The sequence below is a fragment of the Hemitrygon akajei genome, chromosome 7 (genome assembly GCF_048418815.1).
Source record: "Hemitrygon akajei chromosome 7, sHemAka1.3, whole genome shotgun sequence".
In the NCBI taxonomy this organism is placed as follows: Eukaryota; Metazoa; Chordata; class Chondrichthyes; order Myliobatiformes; family Dasyatidae; genus Hemitrygon; species Hemitrygon akajei.
The window spans coordinates 21,930,500-21,945,956 of NC_133130.1; the positions used below are offsets into that span (position 1 = coordinate 21,930,500).

General features: G+C 45.8%; 1 protein-coding gene across 7 annotated transcripts in view; it reads left to right on the forward strand.

Moving 5' to 3' along the window:
• The window catches only part of akt3a (v-akt murine thymoma viral oncogene homolog 3a), a 442,785-nt gene that overhangs the window by 180,857 nt on the left and 246,471 nt on the right, over positions 1 to 15,457 (forward strand). For all 7 annotated transcript variants that reach the window (XM_073050478.1, XM_073050483.1, XM_073050481.1 and 4 more), the window contains one exon: positions 13,865 to 13,990. In XM_073050478.1, coding sequence (XP_072906579.1) covers positions 13,865 to 13,990 — 126 coding nt within the window. The remainder of the gene's footprint in view (positions 1 to 13,864; positions 13,991 to 15,457) is intronic.

Genomic DNA, 15,457 nt, shown 5'->3' on the forward strand with positions numbered 1-15,457 from the left:
AGCATAAACCATTATACCAGTATTTGCAGGGTATCCATTGGTTACAAATTGGTTCTACTTTTATATATGTCCCTAAGTCAAAAAATGTCCTTACAAACACATGGTTATATGGGTGGTCTGAGGTACACACAGCTGGTTCTAGAGATGGGGTGGAAATGGAGGCAGTTGGTTCTGATTTCCTTTCAAATTTTAAGATAAATTAGATTGAACCACTGTTCTCTTATCAAAAAAAAATTCTTTGTGGCATTGAATACTCTCATTGACACCTTTTATAAGCCTTGGTATATCTTGCCAAACCTTCAGATTTCTTTTTGCCTCCTATCCCTTTGTAGTGATTCTCTTTTCAGGTTGCGAGGCTTCAATTTGGTCATTTTCCTTTTTGAACAGCTGTTTTTCCAGTTCCATAGTCTTCATTGTACAAATCTTCATGAGATTCAAGCCATTCAGTGATGTCATGTTCATTAATATCATATTCAAGTTGATTACCAAGGGCTTCCACTTTCTCCTTATCATTTATCATCTCTTGAAATCTTCAGAAATCATGAATAAAATTAGTACATACTTTCTATCATTCATGCTCGTCTACTTTACCCCAGCCCAAAAATCTGTAGTATTCCTTACCATGTTGTATGACTTCCACAACTCCCTTAGTCTTTGTTTCTGCTGCATCAGTTACATTCATACGAAGGGTGATTGATAAGTTTGTGGCCCAAGGTAGGAGTCAATTTTAGAAAACCTAGCACATTTATTTTTTCAACATAGTCCCCTCCTACATTTACAAACTTAGTCCAGCGGTCGTGGAGCATACGGATCTTGGACCATCAGAAAGTGTCCACAGCATGGGTGATTGATAAGTTTGTGGCCTAAGGTAGAAGGAGATGAATTATACAGCTCCCGTTACATGCACATGCAGGTCAACTCTTTGAGTGATTATGCAGAAAGTTTGAAGTTAATAATTCGACGCCTTCTACCTTAGGCCACAAACTTATCAATCACCCGTCGTAGCTTGAGAAAATGTCTGATCTTGGTAATATGCTTTAAAAATTAATTTATTCCTTGATCATTTATTCTGTTGTATTTGATGGTGAGTACATAACCTTCCAATCTTCCAAAAATGTAGGTTGCCTGGGGTAAATTTTGAGAACCAGTGAAATCTTGAATAGCAAATTCTTGGAAACAGTATCTCTCAAGATTCAAGATTGTTTATTGTCATTCTTTAGTGCACAAGTTTAAAGGAGAGCAAAATGACTATACTTGAAGAATGACAATAAACAATCTTGAATCTTGATTCATGTGGAGAGAAGCGCTCTTCAAAAGAAACAGAATGGTTCATAAGTCAGTCTTCATAAAAGGCTAAAGTCACTCAAACCTTTCATTTGGACTTCCAAATAACTGGAATAAATGTTTTCCAAATTCCTTAAAGAACTAACAGGTTCTTAAATGGCGAAACAAGCAAAGCTTGCTATCTCCAAACACATTTCCACCAAGCAATAGGGTCCTCTCATTTGTCCCTTTTATATCCTGGAGTATTATTTTCCTCCTTGAAATATATCATGAATATGTTTCCAGTGTAATCCAATCTTGTCCAAACTAAGGGCTTGTTTGGCACAGCAACATTTTGCCGAATTATCTGAGACAAAGTAGCAGGAAGTGAACTCTCTGTAGTGTGGTCAGTACTTGCTGCTTTGCCTTCCACTTTCCTGTTACACAAATTAGACCTTGCTTTAAATTTGTTAAACCACTGTCTACTTGAAGAAAATTTTTCACTTGTTTAATGCAACGTGCTGCTTGCATTGGGGTTTGATGTAGTGTGATGGTATTGAAAAGAATTGCAAACACTGCTCTCAATATAGATGATATCTCTTTGCCTTCATAAATGCTGATTTTCTCCAGCGTATTGTACTTCTCTCACAATGAATGCGTGGCAGGAAACTTGAGTTATCAATTGTAATCATTTGCACTGTGCACATAGGAAGCTGCCATTTGCAGGAACAAACTTAAGAACCCATTGGAGTTTGGAAGTTAGGTGCACTTGTCGTTATGGGATATTTGTAGGCCTGTGTCTTTCTGAGTACAATAGGATTTCAGAACACCTGAAGCAAAATCTTATCAGGATCTTTATTGGCTAATCTTACAAAAAGATCAAGTATTGGTAGGGAAGCTCTTTTGAATTGGTAGAAAATTCTTTTACCTACAGACTAATTTAGAATAAGATACAGATTGTGGAAAAGCTTGTTTATATTGCTTAGTCTGAAAGCTACAGCTGGTCTTATAACTTTTATAACCGGATTTGTGTTTGGCCAAATTGAATGTCTGTGTACGTGAGCTATGGATGTATAAAACAGTTCATTAATTTGCATGTTGAGATGAAGAGATTTGTTTGTCTAATCACTCCTGTGAAAATATAATTAAAAAAAAAATCTAAGCATCTTTTTTTTTGTTCAGATAAGAGAATATGCCAGGCAGGATGTTGGAATGCTCCTCTTGCAGGATGTGGGAAGTCAAGGAGACCTCCGGTGTCCCTAACAACGATACCTGCAAGAAGTGCATCCAGCTGCAGCTCCTAACAGACCCCGTTAGGGAACTGGAGCAGGAGCTGGATGACCTCCAGATCATTCGGGAGACTGAGCAGTTTATAGATAGTAGCTTCCGGGAGGTAGTGACACCTAAGGAACAGGTAATTGGGTTACCGTCAGGTGACGGAAGGGGAAAGGGCAGGTAGTGCAGGGTTCCCCTGTGGCCATTCCCCTCCAAAACAGGTATATCGATTTGGATACTGTTGGGAGGGATGGCTTACCTGGGATAAGCTGCGGCAGCGGGATCTCTGGCACTGAGTCTGGTTCTGTGGTGCAGAAGGGAGGGAGGAAGAAGAGGAGAGCAGTAATGATAGGGACTCCATAGTCAGGGGTACAGACAGGAGATTTTATGTTCGTGACATAGACTCCCGGATGGTTTGTTGCCTCCTGGGTGCCAGGGTCAGGAATGTCTCTGATCGCGTGCACAGCATTCTGAGGTGGGAGGGTGATCAGCCAGATGTCGTGGTACACATTGGTACCAATGACATAGGTAGAAAGAGTCAGGAAGTCCTGAAGAGTGAGTACAGAGAGCTTGGTAGGAAGTTGAAAAACAGGACCTTGAGGGTAGTAATCTCCGGATTGCTGCCTGTGCCACGTGCCAGTGAAGGTAAGAGTAGGATGCTCTGGCAGATGAACACGTGGCTGAGAAACTGATGTAGGGGCAGGGTTTCAGATTTCAGAATCATTGGGACCTCTTCTGGGGCAGGTGGGACGTGTGTAAGAGAGACAGGTTACACCTGAACTACAAGGGGACCAATATAATTGCAGGGAGGTTTGCTAGTGTTATTGGGGAGGGTTTAAACTAGATTTGCAGGGGGATGGGAACCAGAGTGCCAGAGTAGATAGTGGAACGGGGGTAAAAATAAATGATGTTAGTAGTTCATGCAAAGTCACAAATAGTACAGTTGTGTGTGGTGGTAATAATCTTCTGAGGTGTGTCTATTTCAATGCAAGGAGTATTGTGGGAAAGGCAGACGAGCTGAGGGCCTGGATTGACACATGGAATTATGACATCATAGCCATTACTGAAACTTGGCTACAGGAGGGGCAGGACTGGCAGCTCAATGTTCCAGGGTTCTGATGTTTCAGATGTGATAGAGGCAGAGGGATGAAGGGTGGTGGGGGAGGGGGGTGGCTTTGCTAGTCAGGGAAAATATTACAGCAGTGCTTCAGCAGGACAGATTAGAGGGCTTGTCTTACTGAGGCCATATGGGTGGAGCTGAGAAACAGGAAAGGTATGACCACATTAATGGGGTTGTATTATAGACCACCTAATAGTCAGCGAGAATTGGAGGAGCAAATCTGCAGAGAGATAACAGACAACTGCTGGAGACAGAAAGTTGTGATTGTAGGGGATTTTAATTTTCCACACGTTGATTGGGACTCCCATGCTGTTAAAGCTCTAGATGGGTTAGAGTTTGTGAAATGTGTTCAGGAAAGTTTTCTAAATCAATATATAGATGTACCAACTAGGGAGGATGCAAAATTAGATCTCCTATTAGGAAATGAGTTAGGGCATGTAACAGAAGTGTGTGTAGGGGAACACTTTGATTCCAGTGATCATAACGCCATTAGTTTCAACTTGATCATGGATAAAGATAGATCTGGTCCTCGGGTTGAAGTTCTAAACTGGAAAAAGGCCAAATTTGAAGAAATAAGAAAGGATCTAAAAAGCGTAGATTGGGACAGGTTGTTCTCTGGCAAGGATGTGATTGGTAAGTGGGAGGCCTTCAAAGGAGAAAGTTTGAGAGTGCAGAGTTTGTATGTTCCTGTCAGGGTTAAAGGCAAAATGAATAAGAATAAGGAACCTTGGTTCTCGAGGGATATTAGAACTCTGTTAAAGAAGAAGAGAGAGATGTATAGCATGTATAGGCAACAGGGAGGAAACAAGATTCTTGAGGAGTATAAAAAGAGTAAGAAAATACTTAAGAAATCAGGAGGGCTAAAAGAAGACATGAGGTTGCTTTGGTAATCAGGGTGAAGGATAATCCTAAGAGCTTCTACAGGTATGTTAAGAGCAAAAGGATAGTAAGGGACAAAATTGGCCCTCTTGAAGATCAGAGTGGTCAGCTATGTATGGAACCAAAAGAAATGGGGGAGATATTAAATGGGTTTTTTGCATCTGTACTTACTAAGGAAACTGGAATGGAGTCTATGGAAACAAGGCAAACAAGTAGGGAGGTCATGGAACTTGTACAGATTAAAGAGAAGGAGGTGCTTGCTGTCTTGAGGCAAATCAAAGTAGATAAATCCTCAGGACCTGACGTTATTCCCTCAGACCTTGAAGGAGACTCGTGTTGAAATTGCAGGGGCCCTGGCAGAAATATTTAAAATGTCGATATCCAATGGTCAGGTGCCGGAGGATTGGAGAATAGTTCATGTAGTTCCATTGTTTAAAAAAGGCTCAAAAAGAAAGCTGGGAAATTATAGGCTGGAAAGTTTGACATCGGTTGTAGGTAAATTATTGGAAGGAATACTAAGAGATAGGATCTACATGTATTTGGATGGACAGGGACTTATTAGAAAAAGTCAGCATGGCTTTGTGCGTGGTCGGTCATGTTTAACCAATCTATTAGAGTTTTTCGAGGAAGTTACCAGGAAAGTGGATGAAGGGAAGGCAGTGGATGCTGTATACATGGACTTCAGTAAGGCCTTTGACAAGGTCTCGCATGGGAGGTTAGTTAGGAAGATTCAGTCACTAGGTATACATGGAGAGGTAGTAAATTGGATTAGACAGTGACTCAATGGAAGAAGCCAGAGAGTGGTAATGGAGGATTGCTACTCTGAGTGGAGGCCTGTGACTTGTGGTGTGCCACAGGGATCAGTGCTGGGTCCATTGTTATTTGTCATCTATATCAATGATCTGGATGATAATATGCTAAATTGGATCAGCAAATTTGCTGATGATACGAAGATTGGAGGTGTAGTGGACAGTGAGGAAGGTTTTCAAAGCTTGCAGAGGGATTTGGACCAGTTGGAGGAATGGGCTGAAAAATGACAGATGGAGCTTAATGCGGACAAGTGTGAGGTATTGCACTTCAGAAGGTCAAACCAAGGTAGAACATACAAGGTAAATGGTAGGACACTGAGGAGTGCAGTAGAGTAGAGGGGTCTGGGAGTACAGATACATAATTCCCTAAAAGTGGCATCACAGGTGGATAGGGTCATAAAGAGAGCTTTTGGTACATTGGCTTTTATAAATCAAATATTCAGTATAAGAGTTGGAATGTAATGGGGAGGTTGTATAAGACATTGGTGAGACCGAATTTGGAGTATTGTGTGAAGTTTTGGTCACCTAATTACAGGAAGGATATTAATAAGGTTGAAAGAGTGCAGAGAAGGTTTACAAGGAAGTTGCTGGGACTTGAGAAACTGAGTTACAGAGAAAGGTTGAATAGGTTAGGACTTTATTCCTTGGAGCGTAGGAGAATGATGGGTGATTTGATAGAGGTGCATAAAATTATGATGTGTATAGATAGAGTGAATGCAAGCTGGCTTTTTCCACTGAGGCTAAGGGAGAAAAAAACCCAGAGGTCATAGGTTAAGGGTGAAGGGGGAAAAGTTTAAAGGGAACATTGGGGGGCTTCTTCACGCAGAGTGGTGGGAGTGTGGAATGAGCTGCCAGCTGAAGTGGTAAATGTGGGCTCACTTTTGACATTTAAGAAAAATTTGGACAGGTATCTGGATGAGAGGGGTTTGGAGGGATATGGCCCAGGTGCAGGTCAGTGGGACTAGGCAGAAAAATGGTTCAGCGCAGCCAAGAAGGGCCAAAAGGCCTGTTTCTGTGCTGTAATGTTCTGTGGTTCATCAAGTTAATGTTTGTCCATCGTACTTGAAAATGTGGTAATGGACTACATTTGTGAATTGTGGCATTGGTTGCTTTCAGTGTTGAGGTGAAGAAGGCATTGTTTTTTATTTGCGCTATATCATTTGGTAATCTTTCATTATATAATGTATGTTACGAACCCCATAACTGGGTCACTTACCAGCAAAGATAGAGAGGTCCGCTGAAGTCTGATGGTACCATTTTTAAACGTTTTTATTTATAAAGGGGCACAAAAGTAAGGTTAATACAAACATTCAGGTAATATACGTCGTCAATTCTCAATCTAAAGCATGGTTATAGTAATAATCAACAATTCGAAGTAGCTCTATCGTTTGTCTAGGGGTAAAACTATTGTCCGATGGAAATATAAAAAGTCTCGCCAGTTCATGAAGGCTTTTAGCCGTTTGAGGGACCGCTGGGTGTTCACGGGTTGGAGAGAGAAAATAAACTTGCCAGCCTGTTGGACTCAAATCGTGGAATCGGGATCGTGAGTTCCCCATTGTCAGATCGGAATCCTTTTCGGGGTTATCAGCCACTCGATTCCCTAGCTAGGGGAACCAAATCACACGTGGCTCCCGAACAGCTTCCCGTCCTTACGGGAGCGATGAGCGATGGTGTCTCCGTCTGGGGCGTCGCTGGAGTACCGCCTCCTGCAGTCTCCTTTTTATCATGGCTGGCAGATTTGTAAATGTCAATCAAGGTAGGGTGATACAATCCCCACCCCACATTGCCCGAGGGTGTCCATGTCCCTGATAGCTGGCACGTACTATAGAGTTGCAATTCACACAGGTGCCTCTAAGAACAATGGTCAAATCCGTTGCATTGTCTCTCATTTCCTGGGTCCAAGACCCGAATTAATAGCGATCTTGCAATTCTCCGGAAGGAGGGGGCTGGTCCAGCACCCTTCAGCCCCTCAGAGCTGTGGTACATTCATAACATGTATCACTGTATATTTTTGGGAGAGCATCTTTCTAAAAGTATGAGAGATACTAGTGCTAGTATACTTGAACCTACTTGCCTTGAACATTTATTTCTGCAATCATGTACCACAGTAGAAGAGCCTTTACCTGCGGAAATGCTAACTTTGCTTCTCCTGACCCTAGTATGAATTTTGAACAGTTCATGACTTTTGCATAGAGAAGCATTTAGGTTTTGCTGATCTTTTAATATAATTTAACTGCATTCTATTTGTATTTCTTTACAAGAAATGCCTCTAAATTATGCATTTCTAATCATTTCAGCTCTTCATAGGGATGATGTTCACAATTCCGAAAGCTAGATATCTGCACTTTCCCCTTTTCATCTGACTCATTTACTGCCTACATGAATGTTCAACAACAGGGTACACTTAACAATGGCATCAGTGGTTAGTTGTATTGTAGCGGTGTGCTACACGCAGCGCTAAATTAACGACACGGAGTCGGTAAACTGCAATTAAAGATGATTTTATTCGAACTTCACAGCCTTGCTTTAAAGACTCCCTCATCCCGCCCTCCCCGGGCGCGGATGCTGTAAGGGACACGTACTCATAAACCCCCGCAGGCTTTTTCCCTTTGTTGCGGACCTGGCCTTTGTGCCTGCGCGCTGGCTATTTGTGAGCCGGTTCAAGTGCGCTAGGAAGTGGGTCGCCACATAACCCCCCCCCCCCCCCAAAACCGGCAATACACCCCCCAATGTCCACAGTCTGGGCCGGACCCTGTTTGGGAGGTCGGCCTCTGCGCCGTGGTGCCGGAAACTCGACCGGTTGCGCCAGGTCCACATGGGCCGGTTTGAGTCGGTCCACCGTGAAAACCTCCTCTCTCCCCCCCCAATGTGGACCCGTTGTTCCTGAGCACCGTAAACGGCCCCTCGTAGGGCCGTTGCAGCGGTGGCCGATGCCCGCCCCGTTGTAGAAACACAGACTTAGAGGTCTGCAGGTCTTTGGGTACGCAGGTCGGGTTCGGCCCATGCTGCGAAGTGGGTATGGGGGCCAGGTCACCGAGCCTCTCGCGTAGTCTGCCCAGGACTGCTGTGGGTACTTCCTGTTGCCCCCTTGGGGCTGGTATGAACTCCCCGAGGACAACCAGGGGTGTGCCGTACACCAACTCGGCCGACGAGGTGTGCAGATCGTCTTTGGGCGCCGTGCGGATGCCGAGTAGGACCCAGGGAAGCTCGTCCGCCCAGTTAGCTCCTCGCAGGCGGGCCATGAGAGCCGACTTTAGGTGACGGTGGAAACGCTCCACTAGTCCTTTCGACTGTGGGTGGTAGGCAGTGGTGTGGTGCAGCTGTGTCCCCAAAAGGCTGGCCATAGCTGACCACAGGCTGGAGGTGAACTGGGCGCCTCTGTCGGAGGTAATGTGGGCCGGTACACCAAAATGGGACACCCAGGTGGCGATCAGTGCCCGGGTGCAAGACTCGGAGGTGGTGTCCGTGAGCGGGATCGCCTCTGGCCACCTTGTGAACCAGTCCACGATAGTCAGGAGGTGCCGCGCTCTGCGCGACACTGGCAGGGGGCCCACGATATCCACATGAATGTGGTCGAAACGCCGGTGGGTGGGGTGGAACTGCTGTGGCAGGGCTTTGGTGTGCCGCTGCACCTTGGCCGTCTGGCTGTACATGCAAGTTCTGGCCCATTCACTGACCTGCTTGCGGAGTCCGTGCCAAACGAACCTGTTGGCTACCATCCGGACAGTTGTCCTGATGGAGGGGTGCACTAAGTTATGAATGGAGTCGAAAACACGGCGCCGCCAGTTTGCCGGGACGACGGGACGGGGCTGGCCGGTGGCGATGTCACAGAGTAGGGTCCTCTCACCTGGGCCTACAGGGAGGTCCTGGAGCTGCAAACCGGAGACTGCGGTTCTGTAACTCGGGATCTCCTCGTCTGCCTGCTGCGCCTCTGCCAGCGCCTCAAAGTCTACCCCTTGGGAAAGGGCATGAATGTTGGGGCGAGGGAGCACGTCCACCATGACATTGTCCTTACCCGAGATGTGCCGGACATCCGTCGTGTATTGAGAGATGTAGGACAGATGGCGCTGCTAGCGGGACGACAAGGGATCGGACACCTTCATGAACGTAAAGGTAAGCGGCTTGTGGTCCGTGAACGCGGTGAAGGGCCTACCTTCTAAGAAGTACCTGAAGTGCCAGATTGCCAGGTATAGCGCCAACAGTTCCCGGTCGGAAGCACTGTATTTGAGCTCGGGTGGCCGCAGGTGTTTGCTGAAAAACGCCAGGGGTTGCCAGCGCCCCTCGATGAGTTGTTCCAGCACCCCACCGACTGCTGTGTTAGATGCGTCCACTGTGAGGGCGGTAGGGACGTCCATTCTGGGATGCACTAGCGTTGCGGCGTTCGCCAAGGCTTCCTTCGTTTGAATGAAAGCGGCGGCGGACTCCTCGTCCCAGGCAATGTCCTTGCCTGGACCCGACAGCTGGGCGAACAGGGGGTGCATGATTCGGGCAGCTGAAGGGAGGAAGCGGTGGTAGAAATTGACCATACCTACGAACTCCTGAAGGCCTTTGATCGTGGTGGGTCGGGGGAAATGGCGGACTGCATCTACCTTAGCGGGCAGAGGGGTTGCCCCGTCTTTAGTAATCCTGTGGCCCAGGAAGTCAATGGTGTCGAGCCCGAACTGGCATTTGGCCGGGTTGATTGTTAGACAGTATTCACTCAGTCGGGCGTAGAGTTGACGGAGGTGGGACAGATGCTCTTGACGACTGCTGCTGGCTATGAGGATGTCGTCCAAATAGATGAACGCAAAGTCCAGGTCGCGTCCCACCGCGTCCATTAACCGCTGGAACGTCTGTGCGGCATTCTTCAGGCCGAACGGCATGTGGAGGAACTCGAAAAGGCCGAACGGGGTGATGAGAGCCGTTCTGGGGACGTCGTCCGGATGCATCGGGATTTGATGGTATCCTCGGACGAGGTCTACCTTGGAGAAGATCCATGCGCCGTGCAGGTTTGCTGCAAAGTCCTGAATGTGCGGCACAGGGTAGCGGTCCGGTGTGGTAGCCTCATTCAGCCTGCGGTAGTCGCCGCACGGTCTCCAGCCCCCTGTCGCTTTGGGCACCATGTGCAGGGGGGGGAGGCCCATGGGCAGTCGGACCGCCGGATGATCCCCAATTCCTCCATCCTCTTGAACTCCTCCTTCGCCAGTCGGAGCTTGTCTGGGGGAAGTCACCGAGCACGGGTGTGGAGGGGTGGTCCCTGGGCCAGGATGTGGTGCTGTACGCCGTGTCGGGGCATGGCTGCCGTGAACTGCGGTGCCAGAACCGATGGGAAATCCGCCAGGACTCTGGTGAAGTCGTTGTCGGACAGCGTGATGGAGCCGAGGTGTGGGGCTGGCAACTGGGCTTCTCCCAGGGAGAACGTCTGAAAGGTCTCGGCGTGGACCAGCCTCTGCCTCGGCAGGTCGACCAGCAGGCTGTGAGCCCGCAAAAAATCCGCGCCCAGAAGCGGTTGGGCAACGGCGGCCAGTGTGAAGTCCCACGTGAACCGGCTGGAGCCAAACTGTATCTGTACCGTACGGGTGCCGTAGGTCCTTACCGTGCTGCCGTTCATGGCCCTCGGAGGGGACCCGGTGCCCTGTTGCGGGTGTCGTAACTCGTTGGAGGTAAGACGCTGATCTTGGCACCGGTGTCGACCAAAAAACGGCGTCCCGACCTCTTGTCCCACACATACAGGAGGCTATCCCGACGGCCAGCCACCGTAGCCATCAGCGGCGGCTGGCCCTGGCGTTTCCCGGGAATTGGCAGGGCGGGCGACAACGGCGGGCTTCTGCGCCCCACCGCTGGTGGTAGAAACACCAGTGTTCGTTGGGCTCCCCACCCCTGCCTCTAGGGCTAGCGGGCTCTGCGGCCGGGCCTGGACTGGTTTGCTGCTGGGAGCATGGCCTGGTGATCTGTGCGATGGACGCCCCACTCACCTTCTTGGCGTTCCACAGCAAGTCCGCCCGGGTTGCCACCTTCCGGGGGTCGCTGAAATCCGCGTTGGACAGCAGCAGGCGTATGTCCTTGGGCAGCTGTTCCAGGAATGCCTGCTCAAACATGAGGCAGGGTGTGTGTCCGCCGGCCAAAGACAACATCTCATTCATTAAAGCCGATGGAGGTCTGTCTCCCAAGCCATCCAGGTGCAGTAGTCGGGCAGCCCGCTCGCGCCATGAGAGTCCGAAAGTCCTTAGGAGCAGGGCTTTGAATTCCGTGTACTTGCCGTCCGCCGGGGGATAGATAGATAGATACTTTATTCATCCCCATGGGGAAATTCAACTTTTTTTCCAATGTCCCATACACTTGTTGTAGCAAAACTAATTACATACAATACTTAACTCAGTAAAAAATATGATATGCATCTAACTCACTATCTCAAAAAGCATTAATAATAGCATTTTAAAAAGTTCTTAAGTCCTGGCGGTTGAATTGTAAAGCCTAATGGCATTGGGGAGTATTGACCTCTTCATCCTGTCTGAGGAACATTGCATCGATAGTAACCTGTCGCTGAAACTGCTGAGACTGTATGAACTCCGCAACCTGGGCCGCTGTGTCCTGGTCGAGGGAGCTCACCACGTAGTAGTAACGTGTGTCCTCTGAGGTTATCTGCCGAACGTGGAATTGGGCTTCTGCTTGCTGGAACCATAGGTGAGGTCGCAGCGTCCAGAAGCTTGGCAGTTTCAACGAAACCGCATGAACAGATGCGACGCCAGTCATCTCCGGTCCAAAAATTGTTTGGACCGTCAGGGTCACCAATTGTAGCAGTGTGCTACACGCAGCGCTAAAATAACGACACGGAGTCGGTAAACTGCAATTAAAGATGATTTTATTCGAACTTCACAGCCTTGCTTTAAAGCCTCCCTCATCCCGCCCTCCCTGGGCGCAGATGCTGTAAGGGACACGTACTCACAAACCCCCGCAGGCTTTTTCCCTTTGTTGCGGACCTGGCCTTTGTGCCTGCACGCTGGCTATTTGTGAGCCAGTTCGAGTGCGCTAGGAAGTGGGTCGCCACAGTATTTCCAAAAAGTTGATAGAATAAGTTTGTGACTGAGCAGTACACTACCTATTTGACAATAAATTATACATTATGGATTATTTTCCAATTAATTTGGAAATAATTAGACTTGGGTATTTTCTTTCCCCTTTTTTGACTTTACAATCAATTACTTTTTAACTACCGTAGATTCCGGATTTTAAGCCGCTACTTTTTTCCCACATTTTGAACAGCTTTGAACTTTGCGGCCTTTAAAACGGAGCGGCTAATACATGATTTTTTTCATGCCGCCTCGTAAACATTTTGCCTCATAACAGTAGACCAATAAAATTGATGAGTAGTTCACAGAGGTCCAATGAAATTGTACGATAAATCAAGCGCACTTTCACAATTAAATTATTGTAAATCAGTCATTTGTACTCACCCTCATCAACATGGAAAACACTCGAAGAAAAGCATTGTGCTGCCTTTATGGCAGTTATTTAGTTTATAATATTTTCGCTTAGTAATTCATTTTCTAGTTAAAGTTAGAAGAGTTTTAACTATATTTGTTTTCTGTACTACATCGCGGGATGCTATGACGTCACACCCGGTTTCGCCGCGTCTTGTGGGAAAAATGCCGTTTGCGATAAACGGAAAGGAGGGGGGGAGCGCATTACGCGAGCGGCATTGGATCTGAGCGAAACGCTGCTTTTAAGTTAAAGGCGATCAATAACTTTTCCTGGTAGGCTGCAGTATATATATTTTTTACCAGTCGTTAGGAGATATTGGAATGTTGTTCAGTAAAGAAGTATACGCAACGTATATTTAAAAGTAGCCGCGTTACGGGCACGGTTCGAAAAAAAGCATTTGCAATATGTATTTGTTTTTGTTACCATATGGATTTAATTAAAAGTTAAAAAATCCTCACGTGTAATATCTTTCTGTGTAAATATCTCATATTACAACGTGGGACACCTGCGGCCTAAAATCCGGTGCGGCCTAAAATCCGGTGCGGCCTAAAATCCGGTGCGGCCTTTACAAGTAAAAAATTGATTTTATTTCTAAAATTAGAGCCAGCGGCTTTTAATCAGGTGCGCTCTGTAGTCCGGAATCTACGGTAATTGTGAGTTTTGCTTGTTGTGAAGGTGTATAATGACAGTCAAGTCAAATTCAGTTTTTTAGTGGATTCTTTGAGAATGAACTGGAATCGTTATTTATTTCCACAAATCCACCCTCAATGTGAGTCATGTTCTGGATGAGGTTATCAAATTATAGACAGTCTGTTAATACAACTTTATTTACCTGGTATATAAGAGTTCTGACATAATATTTTAACAAGTTGAACTTGAGCTCCAAAAGTTTAGCCCTGTGAAAAGTTACAGGTGTAACAACATGGTCGAGTTTTGAAAGATGCAGCTTACCTAGCTTTAAATTTTTTTCCATGGAAAATGAAATTGGGCATCATGCTCTGCTTGCAAGGATTAGTTACCTCAGCACAGTTACTAAGTATCTTATTTTTTTTTGTAGGAGAATATATCAAAAACTGGAGACCAAGGTACTTTCTACTGAAGACTGATGGATCCTTCATAGGATACAAGGAGAAACCACAAGATGCAGATTTACCATACCCTTTGAATAACTTCTCAGTGGCAAGTAAGTCTTGAATAGTTATGTTTTTTTTTAGTTTTCCTGATACTCACAGTAATATCTCAATGTGATTTTCTTTTTTTAATTCCAGTGCTCTGAGCTATTATTTTTAACATAACTTGATTTCTGTTAATGTAATGACTTGGAAGTCTAGAGCAGGGATGGCCAACCTATGGTGCATGCACCAAAAGTGGCGCATTGGATGATTAGAAGTGGCACATTGCACCCCAGTGGTGATAATAAAAGAGCTAGAAATGTATTTTACTGAGAATAAATCTAAAACTTAGCAATTATTTTTAGCAATTTTATTATGTGCATATCTTTTGGTGAATGTTACCTTCTTTCACATTAATCTGTTTTCAATTTAAAAATGTTCAATGAGTCAAACTAGGAAAGAAGGACTTTTGTTCTGCAGTTGTTCCATACTCGTTTGGTTCTTGTTTGATCCTGAGGCGCCAGGTGTCTGGAACAGTACAATTGACACTCATGCTCTACAGAGTTGTGCTTTGTTTGTCCGTTGTGAACATTTGCAGTTTTGAACTTTTCCGAAAATTAAGCCTGCTACGTACACGTAAAAGTATCATCAGCAATAGAATACCTCTGGAGTCTGGTGTTGCTGTTAACAAATCACTATTTTATTCGTAACTACCAAATATAGTAATTTAAACCAGGTAAATCAAGAGTTAGCAGTATTATACATTTATAGGTGTAAAAATCAAGTTCCCAAACTCATTCAAGCTCAAGTGGCAAGAGTTACAGACTTACAATGGTATATAAGAAAATTCAGTTCAATCCTCAGGTTAATTAATGTGAGATATTTGTAATCCAAAGGTGAATGTTGTGAGAAGGCAATTACATCGATATTCCACAACAGCAATACAAAATAACAATAGCAGTAGGTTTTATCTCCGAAGTTGTTCCACTCCACACATGAAGTATCACTGACAGTGATCTTCAATGAATATCCTTTCAACACAAGTGGTACATACCCGAATTCAGTGATGGGACATCCCAAAGTAGTGGCCACAGGATACTCAAACTGAATCCATGGATAGATTATCACCAACAGTAGCTTATCACAAAGGGGACCCTCTTCCAGGGAAAACTACCACCCAGGCAAGGGTACACACACCAGTAGATTCCACAAGGTTACCCCAGCCACACAATGTGATAGCCACTTATCCAGTTCCACGACATACGAAGTAACTCCAACAGTGATTTGCTACAGGGGTGCCTTCTTCAGTGAAATACCACACCCAGACAAGGGTAAACACACATGTGGCATTCACAAAGGTTTCCCCTCACCAGAGAACCCACTGCTGTGGATTAACTATGTGACAATCACACTTTCGTATTAGAATGGAATCAAACTCACCCTTATGGGCTACTTGGAGAGAGAGTCCAAACAGTGATCTCTTTGTCACTAGGTTTCTTCTGTTTCAAACCTTCCTGTCCTCTCCCCTCTGCAAACTT